General features: G+C 40.4%; 1 protein-coding gene across 2 annotated transcripts in view; it reads left to right on the top strand.

Moving 5' to 3' along the window:
- The first annotated feature begins 12579 nt into the window (after positions 1–12579).
- Positions 12580–21218, top strand: part of LOC149454178 (40-kDa huntingtin-associated protein-like) — a 60139-nt gene continuing 51500 nt past the window's right edge. The window contains exons 1-2 of one of the 2 annotated variants that reach the window (XM_089687699.1): positions 12580–12718; positions 15166–15212. In XM_089687699.1, coding sequence (XP_089543825.1) covers positions 12660–12718; positions 15166–15212 — 106 coding nt within the window. In that variant the 5' untranslated portion in view covers positions 12580–12659. The remainder of the gene's footprint in view (positions 12719–15165; positions 15213–21218) is intronic. The other variant, XM_089687700.1, reaches the window with a different exon arrangement.

The following is a 21218-nucleotide window of genomic DNA, read 5'->3' as shown; positions in this document are numbered from 1 at the left end:
TGAAAACAGTAAAATGATGGGCTTTACCAAAAAGGTGTAATTTTGTTTTGTCATTCTCCCAAAAGGGCTTTGGCTTCCTCAGGTAAGTTTTGGCAAAACCCAATCTGGCTTTTTTTAGGTTTCTGTGACAGCAGTGGGAACTTCCTGGGTCTCCTATCATAGCGTCTCTTTTCATTCAGATGGCGATGTATAGTACGAGCTGACAGTTGTACCCTCAGCTTGAATTTGTCTGGAAGTTGATCGATGTACTTTAGCCACCAATCGAACAATCCTTTGTTCAATCTTTGATAATTTTTTCTCTCTCAACCATTTCCAGGGAGATTAGTTACATTGCCTTGGCATTGTAGCTAATGGTCCAGGGATCATTAATGCTCCAGGATCATTAAAATCTCTGGAGATGGACTTGCAACCTTGAAATTGGCCATGCTCTTCCACAATTTTTGTTCTCCAACCCTCAGATACCATTTTAAGTGGTTGCCGGTGAGATTGCTATATTTTCAGCACCTGTTAATTGATACAGGTGAGTTTAATTACAAATTACAGGAGCATTACAAACTTGGAATGCAATTATTTCTTACAATTTTAAGAAAGTGCCAATAATTTTGTCCAGTCCATTTTTTAAGGTTTGGCGTGGAATGTGTCAGATTCGGGTTTTTGTTTCTCCACTTTTTTGTGTCATACCAACACAAACAAGTGGAAATAAACATGAGAATGCCTAAACATTTGTAGTTGCAATGATTTTCAGGGCAAAGGGGTCAATGGGTCAAAGGTGTTACTAGACATGTATAACCATGATTTTCCACTCATAATCCCCATGTAGACAAATACCTATACCCATATTCTTATCAGAAAAAAAGTCAAATGTGTTCCTAGGCATGTTTCACCATTATATTCCACCCATAGTCCTCATGTATAGAAATAGCAATACCCATAATAATTTCAGAAATAGTCCAAATATGGTCTTTGGTATGTGTATCCTCAATATTCCACCCATAATCCCATTGCAGAAAGATAACTATTCTCATATTCTTATTAGAAAAAGGTCACATATATTCCTTGGCATGTGCATGTACAATCATCCACCCATTATCCCCATGTAGAAAAATAGCTAATCTCAAATTCTTATCAGAAACAAGTCAAATATGTTCCTAGGCATGTTTAGCCATGATATTCCACCCATAATCTCCATGTATAAATATAACTAAACCCATAATCATTTCAGAAATAGGTCAAAAATGGACCTTGGCATGTTTATCCACCAAAACAAACCCATGTAGAAAAATATCTATTTTCATATTTTTATCAGAAAAGGGTCAAATGTGTTTCTAGGCATGTTTAACCATAATATTCCACCCATAATCCCCAAGTAGAAAATAACTATGCCCATATTTCTTTTCAGAAATAGGTCAAATATGGTTCTTGCCATGTGTATCCACAATAATACCCCCATAATTCCCATGTAGAAAAAATACTATTCTCACATTTTTATCAGAAACAGGTCAAATGTGTTCCTAGGCATGTTTAACCATGATAGTCCACCCATAATCCCCATGTATAAAAATAACTATACCTATAATTATTTCAGAAATAAGTCAAATATGGTCCTTGGCATGTGTATCCACAATACTCCACCCATAATCCCCATGCAGAAAAATAGCCATTGTCATGTTCTTATAAGAAAGGGATCAACTGTGTTCCTATGAATGTTTACCATGATATTCCACCCATAATCCCCATGTAGAAAAATAATGCCAATAATTTTTTCATAAATTGGTAAAATATGGTTCTTGCCATAAGTATCCAGAATAATACACCCATAATCTCCATGTAGAAAAATAACTATGTTTTTTTTTTATCAGAAAGAGGTTTAATGTGTTCCTAGGCATGTTAAACAATATTCCACTCATAATCCCCATGTAGAAAAATAGCTTTTCCCATATTCCTATCAGAAACAAGTCAAATGTGTACCTTGGCCTGTTTACCATAATATTCTACACATATTATCCATGTACAAAATAACTATATAATTATTTGAGAAATACAGTCATGTCCATAAATATTGGGACATTGACACAATTCTAACATTTTTGGCTCTATACACCACCACAATGGATTTGTAATGAAACGAACAAGATGTGCTTTAAATGCAGACTGTCAGCTTTAATTTGAGGGTATTTACATCCAAATCAGGTGAACAGTGTAGGAATTACAACAGTTTGCATATGTGCCTCCCACTTGTTAAGGGACCAAAAGTAATGGGACAATTGGCTTCTCAGCTGTTCCATGGCCAGGTGTGTGTTATTCCCTCATTATCCCAATTACAATGAGCAGATAAAAGGTCCAGAGTTTGTTTCAAGTGAGCTATTTGCATTTGGAATCTGTTGCTGTCAACTCTCAAGATGAGATCCAAAGAGCTGTCACTATCAGTGAAGCAAGCCATCATTAGGCTGAAAAAACAAAACAAACCCATAAGAGATAGCAAAAACATTAGGCGTGGCCAAAACAACTGTTTGGAACATTCTTAAAAAGAAGGAACACACTGGTGAGCTAGGCAACACCAAAAGACCCGGAAGACCACGGAAAACAACTGTGGTGGATGACCGAAGAATTCTTTCCCTGGTGAAGAAAACACCCTTCACAACAGTTGGCCAGATCAAGAACACTCTCCAGGAGGTAGGTGTATGTGTGTAAAGTCAACAATCAAGAGAAGACTTCACCAGAGTGAATACAGAGGGTTCACCACAAGATGTAAACCATTGGTGAGCCTCAAAAACAGGAAGGCCAGATTAGAGTTTGCCAAACGACATCTAAAAAAGCCTTCACAGTTCTGGAACAACATCCTATGGGCAGATGAGACCAAGATCAACTTCTACCAGAGTGATGAGAAGAGAAGAGTATGGAGAATGAAAGGAACTGCTCATGATCCTAAGCAATATTATCTGCTCATATTCAGCCAAATGCTTCAGAACTCATTGGACGCCACTTCACAGTGCAGATGGACAATGACCCAAAGCATACTGCAAAAGCAACCAAAGAGTTTTTTAAGGGAAAGAAGTGGAATGTTATGCAATAGCCAAGTCAATCACCTGACCTGAATCCGATTGAGCATGCATTTCACTTGCTGAAGACAAAACTGAAGGGAAAATGCCCCAAGAACAAGCAGGAACTGAAGACAGTTGCAGAAGAGGCCTGGCAGAGCATCACCAGGGATGAAACCCAGCATCTGGTGAAGTCTATGCGTTCCATACTTCAGGCTGTAATTGACTGCAAAGGATTTGCAACCAAGTATTAAAAAAGTAAAAGTTTGATTTATCATTATTATTCTGTCCCATTACTTTTGGTCCCTTAACAAGTGGGAGGCACATATGCAAACTGTTGTAATTCCTACACCGCTCATTTGACCTCTTTCTGATAATATAAGAATGGTTATTTTTCTGCATGGGGATTATGAGTGGATGATTGTGAACACACATGCCAAGGACCATATTTGACCTACAGTCAGGACCATAAATATTGGGACATTGGCACAATTCTAACATTTTTGGCTCTATACACCACCACAATGGATTTGAAATGAAACGAACAAGATGTGCTTTAACTGCAGACTGTCAGCTTTAATTTGAGGGTATTTACATCCAAATCATTCTTATATTATCAGAAAGAGGTCAAATGTGTTCCTAGGCATGTTTAACCATGGTAATTCACCCATAATCTCCATGTAAAAAAATAACTATACACATAATCATTTCAGAAATAGGTAAATATGATCCTCGGCATGTATATCCACAATAACCCACCCATAATCCAATGTAGAAAAATAGCTATTTTCATATTACACTGTTCAACAGGTAAAAAGATTTGGGCATAAAATTAGCTAATCTTACATAATTTTGGGGTGCTGAAAATGAAAATGACCCTAAAAAATGTTGATTGGCTCTAGTTTCCATGATATATTCACTAGAGATGAGCGAGTTATTCAAAAATTCGATTTGGCTGATTCGCCGAATTTTCGGAATAAATTCGATTCGATGCGAATTTATTCGATTCGATGCGAATTTATTCGATTCGATGCGAATTTATTCTCTGAGAATTTAACTTATTAAAAGGGTTTCTAGGCTTCAGAGAGCCTTTATATTAGTGCAGAACACTGTACCTTTAATTGAAATGCCCTTGGAGTCTGCTGGGGAAGAGAAATAATACTGTCAGTCAGTATGACATGCAGATGAGTGCCGTCGATCTTAGAATCACCGCACACTTCACTCATTTGGGCAGTCACGGGGCACGACGAAGAAGATGAAGAAGAAGAAGAAGAAGAAGAATGAAAAGAAGAAGAATGAAAAGAAGAAGAAGAAGAATGAAAAGAAGAAGAAGAAGAATGAAAAGAAGAAGAAGAATGAAAAGAAGAAGAAGAAGAAGAATGAAAAGAAGAAGAAGAAGAATGAAAAGAAGAAGAAGAAGAATGAAAAGAAGAAGAAGAAGAAGAAGAATGAAAAGAAGAATGAAAAGAAGAAGAAGAAGAATGAAAAGAAGAAGAAGAAGAATGAAAAGAAGAAGAAGAAGAAGAATGAAAAGAAGAAGAAGAAGAAGAATGAAAAGAAGAAGAAGAAGAAGAATGAAAAGAAGAATGAAAAGAAGAAGAAGAAGAATGAAAAGAAGAAGAAGAATGAAAAGAAGAAGAAGAAGAAGAATGAAAAGAAGAAGAAGAAGAATGAAAAGAAGAAGAAGAAGAAGAATGAAAAGAAGAAGAAGAAGAATGAAAAGAAGAAGAAGAAGAAGAAGAATGAAAAGAAGAAGAAGAATGAAAAGAAGAAGAAGAAGAAGAATGAAAAGAAGAAGAAGAAGAAGAATGAAAAGAAGAATGAAAAGAAGAATGAAAAGAAGAATGAAAAGAAGAAGAATGAAAAGAAGAAGAATGAAAAGAAGAAGAAGAAGAATGAAAAGAAGAAGAAGAATGAAAAGAAGAAGAAGAATGAAAAGAAGAAGAAAAAGAATGAAAAGAAGAATGAAAAGAAGAAGAAGAAGAATGAAAAGAAGAAGAAGAAGAATGAAAAGAAGAAGAATGAAAAGAAGAAGAATGAAAAGAAGAAGAAGAAGAAGTAGGATGAGGATGAAGAAGAAGAAGAAGTAGAAGAAGAAGAAGAAGTAGGATGAGGATGAAGAAGAAGAAGAAGTAGGATGAGGATGAAGAAGAAGAAGTAGGATGAGGATGAAGAAGAAGAAGTAGGATGAGGATGAAGAAGAAGAAGTAGGATGAGGATGAAGAAGAAGAAGGATGAGGATGAAGAAGAAGAAGAAGTAGGATGAGGATGAAGAAGTAGAAGAAGAAGTAGGATGAGGATGAAGAAGTAGAAGAAGAAGTAGGATGAGGATGAAGAAGAATTCCATTCCAGCAAAAAGTGTATCTGCAGAGAGCTCCGCTATTTCTGACAGTTCTCTGACAGTTCCTTCACATTTACAGCGGTTGAAACATTGTATCTATTTGTTTCCGAATAAAAACATCTGTATCCTAAATGGAAACAAATAGATACAATGTTTCAACTGCTGTAAATGTGAAGGAACTGTCAGAGAACTTTCAGAAATAGCGGAGCTCTCTGCAGGGACACTTTTTGCCGGCTGTAGAAGGGATGAAAATCGGCGGATCGGGGAAAATTCGATTCGTGCATCCGAAGTTTGCTAATATTCGGATTCGACGCGAATCGAATTTTTCCTAATATTCGAAACGAATTCCACTTCGCCAGGTTCGATTCGCTCATCTCTAATATTCACCCATCTAATGACGTAAGCCATTCAAAATTATGATGCAACTTCAGCTGCATATTGCGCAATTGATACTGGTGACCAATAGAAAATTGCATGTATACTGAGATGATGCAATATTAGCCTTTAATTGCATCACTTCACTGCATAAAAGCTGCAGTATCTGTAGCTGATTGTAGTTCGACAGCGTCTTTACATTTCGTTTTATGCTTATATAGGCTACTCAGTAATGCCTCGAACTTGTGTGAATAAAGCAGATAATTTCTGCTATATCTGCGGTGAAATAACTTTTATCTCACAAAAAAGGAGGATAACAGGAATGATTAAGAAAGCCTACAACTTGTATTTTGGCTGCAAGATAGGAGACCAGGACAAGAGCTGGGCACCACATATATGCTGCAATTCTTGTGGGACGGCACTGGAGCAATGGTTGAATGGAAAAAAGGCATCTATGCCTTTCGCTGTGCCAATGATTTGGAGAGAGCCAACAGATCATGTTAGTAATTGCTACTTTTGTAGGGTGCCTCCAATTGTAAAAGGGCTAAATAAGAAGAAAAAGTTATCTGTGCACTATCCAAATATTCCATCGGCAATACGTCCAGTTCCTCATGGAGAGGGGCTACCAATTCCTAAAGCACCAGAATCCTTCGTGGTTGAGTCAAGTGAGGAAGAACCTGAAGCGTGTAGTCACGTGCAGTTGTAAGAGATAGCCCTGTCCTCGAATACAAGAGAAAAGCCAAGAGAAGCAAAACCGACACAAACTGAAGACAAAACTAGTGAGAATCCTAAGTATTAAAATGATTCAACTTAGCTTATGGCTATAATTTTTCTTGGTAATCCTATGCAATATATTATGCCATTTAGGCTTTGTTATGTAGTCAATATCACTTGCTTTATATTTGTGGAAAGACATCTATCTATATAATTATTGTGCATTATGTAGTCATTACGCCTATAGTAGAAAACTTTCCGTTTACAGAAAAACTAGAGCCAATTGACAAATTTCATTGTTATATTTGAACTCAGAATGTGAAATTCATTAAGAAATGGATCCTTTTGTTTCCAAAACTGGCAAAAAATAAAAATTTGTTGAACAGTGTTATCAGAAAGGGGTCAAATGTGTTCCTAGGCATGTTTAACCATGAAATCCAACCCATAATCCCCATGTAGAAAAATAATTATACCCATAATCTTTTCAGAAATAGATGAAATATGATGCTTAGCATGTGTATCCACAAAAATGCACCCATAATCCCCATGTAGGAAAATACATACAGTTGTGACCAAAATTATTCAACCCCCACTGAAATTGAGTGTTTTGGCCAGTTTGACATTGCTTTTGATCATTCAGTCATCTTGCTTACATTTACATTAAAGAGGCACTTGTAGGTCAGACAAATATAACATAACAGTTATAATGAAATAACCACAAATGTCTTTTCTGTGCTCACAGCATTATCAGTTTTATTCAACCCCCAAGTGACATTCAATCTTAGTACTTAGTACAGCATCCTTTTACAGTTATAACAGCTTTTAAACGTGAAGCATAGCTTGACACAAGTGTCTTGCAGCGATCTACGGGTATCTTCGCCCATTCTTCATGGGCAAAGGCCTCCAGTTCAGTCACATTCTTAGGCTTGCGCACTGCAACTGCTTTCTTTAAGTCCCACCAGAGGTTCTCAATCGGATTTAAGTCTGGTGACTGCGATGGCCACTCCAAAATGTTCCAGCCTTTCCTCTGCAACCATGCTCTAGTGGACTTGGAGGTATGCTTGGGATCATTGTCCTGTTGAAAGGTCCAACGTCTCCCAAGCCTCAGGTGTGTGACGGACTGCATCACGTTTCCATCCAATATCTCCTGGTACTGAAGAGAATTCATGGTACCTTGCACACGCTGAAGCTTCCCTGTACCTGCAGAAGCAAAACAGCCCCAAAGCATGATTGACCCTCCACCATGCTTCACAGTAGGCAAGGTGTTCTTTTCATCATAGGCCTTGTTCTTCCTCCTCCAAACATAGCGTTGATCCATGGGCCCAAACAGTTCTAATTTTGTTTCATCAGTCCACAGAACACTATCCCACAACTTTTGTGGTTTGTCCACATGGCTTTTGGCATACTGCAGTCGACTCTTCTTATTCTTTGGAGACAGCAAGGGGGTACGCCTGGGAGTTCTGGCACGGAGGCCTTCATTACGCAGTGTGCGTCTTATTGTCTGGGCTGAAACTTCTGTACCCACATCTGACAAATCTTTTCTCAGTTCCTCAGCAGTCACACGGGGACTTCTCTCCACTCTACGCTTCAGGTAGCGCACAGCAGTCGAAGTCAGCATCTTCTTTCTGCCACGACCAGGTAGCGTTTCAACAGTGCCCTTTGCCTTGAATTTGCGAATGATGCTTCCTAAGGTGTCTCTTGGTATGTTTAACATCTTTGCAATCTTCTTATAGCCATTGCCCTTCCTGTGAAGAGAAATCACCTCTTCTCTTGTCTTCCTGGACCATTCTCTTGCCTTCACCATGTTTGTAACCACACCAGTAAATGTCTAGAAGGAGCTGAGTATCACAGTCATTTTAAAGCTGCCTAATTGGTGCTTATTATGCTTGATTGCTGCTCGGTGACATCCACAGGTGTTTTCAATACCTGATGGAAAGCACCTGTATGAACCTCTGTTCTTCAGAGTGGTAGTCTTTAAGGGGTTGAATAATTGTGGCAATGAAGAAACCACATAAGAACCATTTACTACTGTATTACATAAACAATTGATGTCATTTTAGTTGCATTTGGGTAGTTACAACGTCCTTGTAGGATTTGATTCTGAATACAATTCCAAATGTACACTATAGTCCCTAAACCCCTTTACAGCATTGGGGGTTGAATAATTTTGGTCACAACTGTATATGCATTTGCTTATCCGAAATAGGTTAAGAGTTACATGAATAATATAAATACTTGTGAGCTACTAAGTGGTATTAAAAAAATAAATTAATACTAACAACTATAATAGTGGTGCCTCAACACTAATACACATATCCATAAAACTGTGCAAAATTGATTAAAAATAAATTTGATGTGTGTCACGCTCCACCTACTAATTATATCCATGAAATAAATATATACTTCCTACACCTAACATGAATAGTACTAAAACTAATATATTAATAAATAAATCACTCTAAAAATGTATATTTGTGATATAATAAAATTGTATATATATACACCAATGTGCTAATCAGTAAATGCAATAAAAATGTGCCAAACTGACAATAAAGATTCCAATATTGAGAAATGTGCAAAAAATTATTATTCAATGTGCAATAAGTGCAAGGATAATAAAAAAATTATAAAAATGTGCAATTTGTGCTAAGGATGAAGTTTAAAAAAAAAAAAGTCCACTCTGTGATGCTAATCTTGCTGTGCAGAAAAATTATTGCGCTCACCTCACTTATAGCCAAACCGTTAAGTAAGGCTAAAAATGCTTTTTGTCCTTAATTGGACCAGATGGTATTTTTCATGCTGAAAAATAGTGTATCAGGATGATGATGGATGGACTGTAATGACACCCTTCTCCCACTGGGGTCTCCTGGACTCTCTCCTGGCCTCACTGGATGGAAAGGGTTTTCTCCCCTTGTCCTGCAGGGGTCTGTATACTGCCTCCACCTCTCCGTATATTAAGTTATCATGTAAAGAAATAGATACATAGCGCCTTATCCCTTATAGAATGCTTTATTTAAAACTGTTAAATTGCGCACTCACATGATATAAATATGATAAAGCTCTGTATGAAAACGTATGCCTCAGTGTGTGCTCAAGCACACTGTCTGTACTCGCTGTACTGTCGATCTGAATGGTATTGTGACGTCAGAGCCCCTCCCCTACGCGTTACGCCACCGGGTCACGTGGCTTCATCAGGGGGATTCAATAGGACGCCACAACGCTGGTATCCTTATATAGGGTATCCAGGCGCAATTTTGCCGAAGTCCGCATCAGCGCGGCCATCTTTTTGGGGCCAAATACCGCTGTTAATATACCGACAATGCATAACAGTTATGCATTGTACATATTACATACGGAAAAATCTATATACTAAATACACATCCTCTTATTACTCTGAACTGATGTCACTGGTACTGGTAAGAGTTACCATGATATTCCCCCCATAAATAAAAGTAATTTTACCCATATTTTTATCTAAAAAAGTGAAATTGAATTTGTATGGGATGTGTAACCATTATATTCCAGCCATAATCCCCATGCAGATCAATATTAACCACATTGTTATCAGAAATGCATTACTTTTTTCCTTGGCGTTTGTAATTTTTAATCTTAATTTTTTGTTCATCTTCATTTTTTAAACATTTTCTAGGTTCCTAATAAAACAGTTCAAAATTTAGTGCTTTACACATACAGTTAGGTCCATATATATTTGGACACAGGCACAATTTTTTTTTTTTTTTCAGGTATTTACCAAAACATCCAAGCTATAAAAGTTATGGACGTCCACTGACAACAGTCGTGGATGATCGCAGGATCCTCTCTATGGTAAAGAAAAACCTATTCACAACATCCAGAAAAATGAAGGACACTCTCCAGAAGGTGGGCGTATCATTGTCAAAGTCTACAATCAAGAGAAGACTTCACGAGAGCAAATACAGAGGGTTCACCACAAGGTGCAAACCATTCAAAAGCTTGAAGAACAGAAAAGCCAGATTAGACTTTGCCAAAAAACACCCAAAAAGCCAGACTGGTTCTGGAAAAGTATTCTTTGGACGGATGAAACTAAGATTAATGTGTACCAAAATGATGGGAAGAAAAAAGTGTGGAGAAGGCTTGGAACAGCTCATGATCCAAAGCACACAACGTCATCTGTAAAACATGGTGGAGGCAGTGTGATGGCATGGGCATGCATGGCTTCCAATGGTACTGAAAAAAAAACTAAAATTGTGCCTGTGTCCAAACATACAGATGAAAGTCAAAAAATTTGAATACCGTGCAAAAGTTCATTTATTTCAGTAATGCAACTTAAAAGGTGAAACTAATATATGAGACTCATTACATGCAAAGCAAGATAGTTCAAGCTTTGATTTGTCATAATTGTGATGATTATGGCTTACAGCCCATGAAAACCCCAAATCCACAATCTCAGAAAATTAGAATATTACATGCAATCAATAAAACAAGGATTGTACATAGCACAATATCGGACCTCTGAAAAGTATAAGCATGCATATGTAACGCAGTACTTGGTTTGGGCCCCTTTTGCAGCAATTACTGCCTCAATGTGGCGTGGCATGGAAGCTATCAGCCTGTGGCACTGCTGAGGTGTTATGGAAGACCAGGATGCTTCAATAGCGGCCTTCAGCTCTTCTGCATTGTTCGGTCTCATGTCTCATCTTTCTCTTGGCAATGCCAAGGCGAGTTTGCTGGCCAATCAAGCACAGTAATCCCACGGTCATTGAACCAGATTTTGGTGCTTTTGTCAGTGTGGGCAGGTGCCAAGTCCTGCTGGAAAATGAAGTCAGCATCCCCATAAAGCCCGTCTGCGGAAGGAAGCATGAAGTGCTCCAAAATCTCCTGGTAGACGGCTGCATTGACCCTGGACTTAATGAAGCACAGTGGACCAACACCAGCAGGTTACATGGCTCCCCAAATCAACACAGACTGTGGAAACTTCACACTGGACTCCCTTTGCAGGTGTTATGGCTTAATGAGCTGATTAGAGTGGGACACTTTGAGCCTAGAATATTGCACCTTTTCACAATATTCTCATTTTCTGAGATTGTGGATTTGGGGTTTTCATGAGCTGTAAGCCATAATCATCACAATTATGAGAAATCACGGCTTGAACTATCTTGCTTTGCATGTAATGAGTCTATCTCATATATTAGTTTCACGTTTTAAGTTGCATTACTGAAATAAATGAACTTTTGCACGATATTCTAATTTTTTCGAGTTTCACCTGTATATGGACCTAACTACATGCACTGTATGAAATCAGTAAGTCTATTCCTATTAATATATTGAGTAATGTTTCCATTATGTCTGCATAATTTACTATGATGCCATTTTAGAGCTGCACATATCAGTAAGTGAAGAGTTAAACATTAACCAATACTACCTGCAACAAAGTATCAAGCACTGCAGAAAAGAAAATCATATTTTGAGCAACAACCAAATCCTTACCATGTATGTGTGTAAAATATACTGACACCCAGTGAGAGTGCTGAGCATTGCAGCCAATAATCCCATCATTCCCACATGCAGTTTAGTATGTCCCTGGAGATCAATCTCAGTGCACAGCAATCAGGCCCTCGCAAGGGCGGACTGACCATTTGGAAACTCGGGCACTGCCAGAGGGCCGGGGTCAGTAGGGGGACCCATGAAATGCCACTGGTACCTTTTTCATAGGCTTTTTTGAGTTTGGGCAAGGACACAGGGGCCCCATGATCCCTTATTGCCCAGGGGCCCCATGAGCTGTCAGTCCGCCCCTGAGCCCTCCTATATATAAATATATCTTTGGGGGTTCCAAGTCATTTTCTAGCAAAAATTACCGATTTTTACATGTAAAAAAAAAATGTCAAAAAAAGACCTGGTCTCAAAGTGGCTCGGCCACCCTTGAAGATTCCCTCCATATGCCCTGAATACGCCCTTTTCTCATGCTCTGTATTTTACACACACATGGCTTCCACTCAGCTCCATCAAGTTTCCCAGCCTCTTCCCCACATTCCCGGCTCTATCCATCAGTCTCCTATCCTCCGCCTTCCCGGCAGCTCTGCGGAGCGACTAGTGAGCGCGCACTACACCTGCTCACAGGGCTACGTGCACGAGCCAATGGGCTGGTTCGTGTACCGGTCATGTGACCGTGACATCGGCGGAGGTCCTAGAGCGCTGTGAGTTGTGGAGTCAGAATGGCGGCGGATGGAGACTTCCTGCTGAGATACCGAGCGGTGTCCAACAAGCTAAAGAAGTGCGTTGTTCCCACTAGGAGTGTTTTATCTGTTGTAGTCCCGGGGAGAGCAGGCCAAGACGCCGACAATGGTTCCCTGCTCCCTATATGTGCCTTGACATCCCTGCATTGTGATCTCTAGGGGTGACAGTAGCAGACCTATCAGAGGAATTTCTGACATCTACTACAGTCAGGGTTCTACTCTTCTGAATGGGATGTTATGCAGACCAGTGGCGTCCCGCGGGGGGTGCGTCCTCACCTATTGACTCCTAATGCACGGGGTGACACCGGACCCTCTCCACGAAAAGGTAAGTTGTAAAGCAAGTCAACAATCCCCGCAGGATGGATCGGATCTGCGGATTGGGGAGCATAGTGGATTGGACTCTGATCCGTTATGCTCAGTCCGCAGATCCGAACCATCCTGCGGGGATCGTCGGCATGCAACCTATACGGGGTGACACCGGACCCTCTCCACTAAAAGGTAAGTTGTAAAGCAAGCCAACAATCCCCGCAGGATGGATCGGATCTGCGGATTGGGGAGCATAGTGGATTGGACTCTGATCCGTTATGCTCAGTCCGCAGATCCGATCCATCCTGCGGGGATCGTCGGCATGCAACCTATACGGGGTGACACCGGACCCGCTCCACTAAAAGGTAAGTTGTAAAGCAAGCCGACAATCCCCGCAGGATGGATTGGATCAGCGCATTGGGGAGCATAATGAATCAGAGTCCAATTCATTATGCTCAATCCGCAGATCCAATCCATTTTGCAGGGATCGTCACAGGGAGTGTCGCCAAGTGTTATCGCACCGGGTGACACCAAACCTAGGGACGCCCCTGATGCAGACCATACATAATACAATCTGATTGTTAAGTCTCAGTCTTTGTACACGTTACAGTCTGACCGTACGACCGACTTTTCTACAAAAACTCTGTAATGGGAGGAAACACCTTAAAGAGGAGCTCCAGTCTTCCCCCGAAAAATTATAAGTCAGCAGCTACAAATACTGTAGCTGCTGACTGTAATATAAGGACACTTCCCTGTCCAGGGATGCAACGATGTCCTCGTCTGAGCTGATACGTCATCAGGTGCAGGAGCCGGCAACTGGGGTAAAGGAAAGTGGCAATGAAGCCTTCTAGCTTCACAACTGGTTTCCTACTACGCATACACGCATGTGACTGGACCTGCATTTTTCTGGGACCTGTATGTGGCCCAGCAAGCTGCTGGGGGAAGGAGGAGGGGCCAAAAGGTAGCTGCGGGATGCTACCTGGAAGTGAGAATGGGTACCTGTCAAAGCCAGGTACCCACCCCAAAAAGTGCCAAATGTGGGAGGGGTGGAGGCAAACAAGCAGAGCTCCTTTTTGGTGAAGTTCCACTTTATCCCTGGTTCACACTGATGCAATGCGAAATTTGCAGCGTTTTCTGTGCGAATTCCGCACCGCATAAGAATCGCACTCCGTTCATGTTAACAGCACCCTGAAAGCGGTCCCGGAAACGCAGTGTGATGTGCAGAATCGGATTGCATAGGTGTGAATACGCATGCGATATGATCCTAGTGTGGACCAAAAAAAGGGTCCTGCACGTTTTTGGTGCGATTAGAGCCATACAAAATGTATGGCTCCAATTGCACCACACACAAATCACATGTGATTTGCACAGGAATGCGGTGCGGTTACTGTGCGAATCACGTGATATACTGCATCGCATATTTGTGAACCCAGGCTTAAATTGGTTGTCAAGGCAGAAAGATTTTACCTTTCTGCATTAAGGTAAAAACACCTCCTGCATGCAGCTTCCCCCTCAGCTCCCCCGCCCAATCTTGATCCAGCGATGTGCACAAGGGCAGAGTTTTCCTCAGCTCTCTCTCTCCTCATTGGCTCAGATAGAGCAATGGGAGCTAGTGGCTCCTGCTGCTGTCAACCACAGCCAGTGATGATAGAGCGAGCGGTCAATAAACACACAAGGCTGGTTCAGGAGTGAGCCGCATGAGGGCGAACATGGAGGAAAATTGGGTCTGCTCTGTGCAAAACCATTACACAGAGCATTTACAATCACTTAAAATATCCAATCAGATAGATTCTTGTTATACGTAGTTGTTGGTAGATCTAAATGAGATTATTAAATCAGATTGTAAAGTGTGTGGCGAGCTTCAGATCTACCAAAAGCTAAATAGTGCCAGGGCCTTCTTGATTTGATACCACCTGAATTGATTGTGCAGGTTTGTCTTCATATTACATAGTTTAGTAACTGTAAAGAATATTATACAATCAGATTGTATAGTGTATGGCCAGATTTCAGCAGATCATATCTGCGTCACTGGTATTTATTGTAGGGATCTGAACTCATTCTAGATGACCATTTTGATTTTGCAAACTTCTTTCACTTCAACTGATTTTTTTTTTTTCCCACCAGTGTAACTTGATGAAATCACCTTCATGCATTTTGGTTTTCCTGTTTTTCATTATAGGAGATTTCTCCGCAAGCCGAATGTTGCTGAAGCCAGTGAGCAGTTTGGTGAGTAATGTCTTGTGTTTTACATGATTAGTAATCAGTAGTACAGATAACACAGAATGTTTCACGTGTTTATGTTTCCATAACTATTCTATAAAGCCCTCCTCTGGGCACTTTTATAAAATGGGCCACAGTTATAGTAAAATGACAAGGTATTGTACAATATCAAATGTTTTATTTTTTTTTAAAATAGATATTAGTTCTATTCCCTGTGTCATTGTTTGCCTCACTTTGTAATGGCAGATTGATTCTCCTAGGTCCATGTATTCATTTACCTAGCTTGTCCCTATTTTCAAAAGGGACAGGCAACTTTTCTTCATAGTCACATTGGTTAAATTACTACAACTTGAAAGTGCAAAATCTGCAATTTATATTTGCTAAAATGATTGCACTTCCATGTTCTGTATTGTGGAAGACCAGATAAAATGAATGCAAGCTCCTGGGTTTAGTAACACTTTAAGTTTTGACAAAAAAAATCCCCCAAAAAACTGGAAGCTGATTGGCTTCTATGCAGAGGTGCACCAGATTTTGCACTCTCCGGTTTTCGTTAACCAACCCCACTGTGTCCAATCCATGCCTTGCCATTTTCTCTGCTTTGCATCACAAATGTGGCAGTGCTAATGTGATAGAACTATGATCTCTCCGGAACTTGCTCTGCCTGTTTGTGTCTGTGTCAGAATTATTAGTTCTCACCTTCACAAGCACTAGACTGAGAGATCCAGGGATTGTGGAATACATAGTTTCTTCACGGGACATGTCAGTTGTTAAACTACAAACTAGGACAACAGGATATTACTTCTATATAGTTCAACTTGTAATTAAACAAGCACAGTCAGCGCTCAGGTCCACAGGGAATAATCCATAGAGTTCACAAAGCAGGTAGATGGATGGCAAGAAAGATGGATGAGAGAAACACACTCTGCCCGGCAGCTCCTAGCCAGTGGATCTGGGTAATCCCTCACAAGCATACAAAGGAAACAGAGCAGGGTGCCAGATTAGTGTATACTTAAAACAACACTTTAATTCCATATCTCACTTAGTGAGATATGGAATTAAAGTATTATTTTTAACTATACACTAATCTGGCGCCCTGCTCTGTTTTCTTTGTATTACTTTTATTACTTTGAGTGTGGAGAAACCACTATAGTTGGATTACCTTATACTTACAAGAAAGCAGTTCTTCAGTGTGGAAAAAAAAAAATAAAAGTCAGCAGCTACAAATATTGTAGCTGCTGACTTTTAATAAAAGGACACTTATCTTTCCAGGGATCTAGCACCATCATCACCCAGGCTAGTTCTTTACTAGTCTTTGGGTTCCCGGCGCCGCCATCCTAAATGTGGGCAGTCGGCTATACTGCTTGTGGCTTCACAGCTAGCTGCCTACTGTGCCTGGTCCCCCAGTCTTGTGGGACCTATGACGTATCCCAGAAAACTGTGGGGAGGAAGGGGGGGAGGAGAACTTCTACTTGGATCCAAGCTAAAGTGGGAGCAGGTAGCTGTCAAAACTAGGTACCCTCTCACCTCTTCCCCCCCCCCCCCCCCCCCGTAAAAAAAAAATAGCATGCCAAATACGGTAGAGGAGGACTCCCCTTTTGAGTGAAGTTCTGCTTTAAGGACTATCCGTAATTTTCTTTCACATCCCTTTATATATGTGGTATTGAGTTTTATATTGAGCTCCAGGTTTAACTTGGCCTGCTTAGTTCCATTTACGTTACTTTTGTTCTTAAACTACAGACAGAGATCATGCATTAACCTGTGCAGTCCCACACTGCGTGCCTCATGTTGGAATGGTACCAGCTGATTGGCGTAGAGCAAATGTAGTCCAGTGAGTAGTGATAAATGATTCATTCTCTGAGTGATCTACAGTTGTGAGTGGTGGACCCCAGTGCTCTGTCTTGGGCCAATGCTGATTAGTTTGTTTATTAATAATGTAGAGGTTGGAATTAAAGTGATTCTAAAGGCTTATTTTTTCTTAAGAAAAAAATAACAAACATGTCTATACTTACCGTCCGTGTGCAGTGGTTTGGCACAGCACAGCCTGGATCCTCCTCTTATGGGGTCCTCCGCAGGCTCTCCTGGCCCCTCCTTCTTGTCGGGTGCCCCCACAGCAAGCAGCTTGCTATGGGGGCACCCGCTGCTTTGTGTTTCCATTCACGCACAGAGACGGAGCTCAGCCCTGTCCCCTCTCTCTTCTCATTGGTTCACTGGCTGTGATTGACAGCAGTGAGAGCCAATGGCTCCCGCTTCCATCTCAGCCAATGAGAAGAGGGAGTCCTGGGATAGCCGAGACTCCAGTGCACATCGCTGGATTGAGAGGGGGCTTAGGTGAGTATTAGGGGGGACTGGGGGTGATGCTGCACACAGAAACTCTTTTACCTTCATGCATAGAATGCATGAAGGTAAAAAAACATTCAGCCTTTAGAAACACTTTAAGAGCTCAGTTTTAGTGTTTGCTGATGACACGAAATTACACAGGGAAATTATATCAGCAAAGGATATATCATTACAGAAAGATCCTAAAGTGGATGTTCAGTCAAAAGCTAACTAAGGCTAAACTTACTCCCACCCCTACTCTAAGTCTTTTCTATCTAACCCTGTAAAGAAAAGATCCGTATACTTGCCTATTCTGAAACTGCTCTGGTCCGACCCTATGATCAGCTGTCAGCGACAGCAACCATTGTAAGCGATCTCTCCTTTACAAAGAAGCCGCAGCTGAGAGTCATGTGACTGAACCGGAGCGTCTTCAGAATAGGTAAGTGTACAGACCTTTTCTTTACAGAGTTAGATAGAATAGGCTTAGAATTGAGGTTGTGAGTAGGGTTTAGCCTTGGTTAGATTCTGACTGAACTTCCACTTTAATACGATAGGGAGTTGGCAGTTGAGGTTCAATATCAAGAAATGTAAAGTTATGCGCTTGGGTGCCAAATATACACATGAATGAAAACTATACTTTAGGAGGGGCTCCCCTGGATGACTCAGTGAAGGAAAAGGATCTGGGGGTACTTGTAAATCACAGTCTTAGTATTTTTTTCTGCTGACTTTGTATGCTATTTCTGTCAGGCATTAAAAAGGGCATACATCCCAGAGCTAAATCAATAATTCTACCCCTTTACAAAACCCTGGTTCAGCCTCATTCTGAATATGCAGTTCCGTTTTGGTCTCCAATACTTAGGAAAGATGTTGTTGAATTAGAAAGGGTTCAGTGAAGGGCAACAAACTTAATATGGAGGATGGAGAAAATCAGTTATGAGGATCGATTACACAGATTAGCTGTTCACTCTGGAGAATAGGTGCTTAACCACCTCAGTATCGCCATACGTATGTATACAGTGTCGTATTGAGATGGGTATACTGGGATCATGGTTGAGGCTACAACCGTGATCCCGGTATCATTTTTTACATTTGACGTTTCTCTTTTTTTGGTAAAAGCAATCTGAGCAGCTACACATCTGCTGGATCACCTCTATAGGCAATGGCGGTTACTGCCGCCACCTTTCCCAGGCTCTCCCATCCAATTGGGGATCTCGGGACCTCTCTGACCGGCAGCATCTAGTGCACTGTACAGAGAGAGGGCAACTGACATGTTCCTCTCTCTCTCTATAAGATCAGAAACAGGAAGCAACAAGGATTTAGTCACTTTCGGTTTTTCTTTACAAGCTGTTACCAGCTTGTGAAGTAAGGTTAAACTGGCATCCTTCAAAGGCATTTAAAGTGTTGCTTATACAGTATCTCCCAGAAGTGAAGTACACCCCTCACGTTTTTGTAAATATTTTATATCTTTTCATGTGACAACACTGAAGAAATTACACTTTGCTACAATGTGCAGTAGTGAGTGTACAGCTTGTATAACAGTGTAAATTTGCTGTCCCCTCAAAATAACTCAACACGTCCATTAATGTCAAAACCACTGGCAACAAAAATGAGTAAACCCCTTGCCAAGACCCTGAAACTGAGCTGCAGCATGGTGGCCAAGACCATACAGTGGTTTAACAGGACAGGTTCCACTCCGAACAGGCCTTTCCATGGTCAACCAAAGATGTTGAGTGCACATGCTCAGCGTCATATCCAGAGGTTGTCTTTGGGAAATAGACATATGAGTGCTGCCAGCATTGCTGTAGAGGTTGAGGGGGTAGGGGGTCATCCTGTTCCACAGTAATGCACAATTTTAAGCAAAACGTTTGGTATCTGTTTACTTGTAAGTAATATTTTTGTATTTTTTCCAACAGAATAGCATTTGAAAAACCCCTGCGCAAATATTGTGTGACAAACAAAAGCATAACACCCACCATTTTATTCTCTATGGCTTTTGCTTAAAAATATATTTACTATAATTATTTATGTTCAGGGGTTCTAAGTAATTTTCTAAAACAAAAATGCAGATTTTTACATGTTTGACAGAAGCAATTGAGTACTGTCCGTGATACTGTTTTTATTTGCACTAACATACAATTTTGAGGACAAGCTTTCGGGGAATGTCCCCTTCTTCAAGGTCCAAGCAGTACTGTTACAAAGTTTTATCAGAATGTTAGAAGAGATGTGGGGATTGAGAAAGAAAAAAAAAAGCAGAAAGAAACACAAGCCGAAAGGTTAGCCTAGAGATAAGACACAGCAAAGCAAAAGCAAAGATGGGGGGGCGGGGGAGAATAACACTCACAGAGGGAGTCATAAAAATGTCAGATAATGATTGAGGAATCCTATGTCCAAATTAAGGCCGTTCTCTTGTGTCAAATAGAATTATCATTCTTAGTTCAAAAGTTTTTCTTTCCTGAATGGATTTGAAATTTCCTTTAAGAACTAAAACATTGAGGTCTTCCATAATGTGGTCTGGTTGTGCGAAATGGTGTCCCACAGGTGTGCAAAGGTCATCTTTTTTTATGTTCCTTGATGGTATGTCTGTGCAAATTCATCCTTGTTTGCAACTTCTGTCCTGTTTTGCCAACATAAGATCCTTTGCTACACTTTCTGCATCTGTTAGTGGGTTTCCTGTATATTGAGGTGTGAAGGGTATCATCCCTAATGTATACTGTGGTGTCTAGGAAGTTGACGTGTGTGGGAGTATTCCATTTTTAGTTTGATTGATGGATGAAATAAAAAACGCTGCAAACTGTGCAACAAAATCAATCCATCAAAAAGTGTCAGACACTCAAAATGGATCTTCAATATCTCCGGATCATACAGCTGCACCTGCAGTAATGTTGTGCACCTTATCCAGTGCAGAAAGTGTAGCAAAGGATCTTATGTTACCGTGTTTTTTTCAGGACAATTGGGCTTTCATTTGGTGGTAAATGGTAATGGATATCTCCTGATTTTTTTTTTTTTTTATTCTCAAAGGAAAACTGACCCAAAATAGTAAAAAAAAAAAATCATTTTTTTATTTAGCTGTGTGTTTCTTGTTACTAGCATAACCTACCACCAAAGAACAATATTTTTTTTTTTTTAATCCTGACCTTTGTCTCTGACATTTTGACATTGACCCAAACAATAACCCTGGCACTGAACTAGATCAAACCTTGATCTAGGTATTTTTTTCTTTATTTTTTATTTTATTTTTTTTATATTTATTTATCTTTTTTTTTTTTCTTTAACAAACATTTCTTTTTCTCTCTATGCCATGAGTTAGAGAGATACAATGTATCTCTCTTCTCCATTTATAGAGAGAGAGAAAAAACAAGGGGGCCGGGCTGCACAGTGACTGATCACTGTGATAGCCAATTAGAGGCTATCACAGCGATCATGTGACCCGAAATTGGGAGTCCCGGGTCCCGATTGTTAGAACGAGACCTGGGGCTCTCAGTGACACCATGGTCTTTTGCTGGGAGCGTGCAGTGCAGCGTGCTCTCCGCACAAAGACAGGTACGCAAATATGTGGCCCCACGGAAAAAAGCCCAGTTCCGTGAGGACACATATTTGTGTGACGGTGTCAAGGGGTTGAAGGAGCTGCAGGAATATCTGGCAAGTACTGGCTGTGTGTTACATGTGACAACAATCTCCCATATTCTTCATATGTCT

This window comes from Staurois parvus, unplaced genomic scaffold, assembly GCF_062004578.1.
Source record: "Staurois parvus isolate SC_StPar_1 unplaced genomic scaffold, SC_StPar_1.0 ptg000436l, whole genome shotgun sequence".
Classification (NCBI taxonomy): domain Eukaryota; kingdom Metazoa; phylum Chordata; class Amphibia; order Anura; family Ranidae; genus Staurois; species Staurois parvus.
Note: the sequence above shows the minus strand (reverse complement) of the source record. Positions and strands in the feature narration are given on the sequence as shown.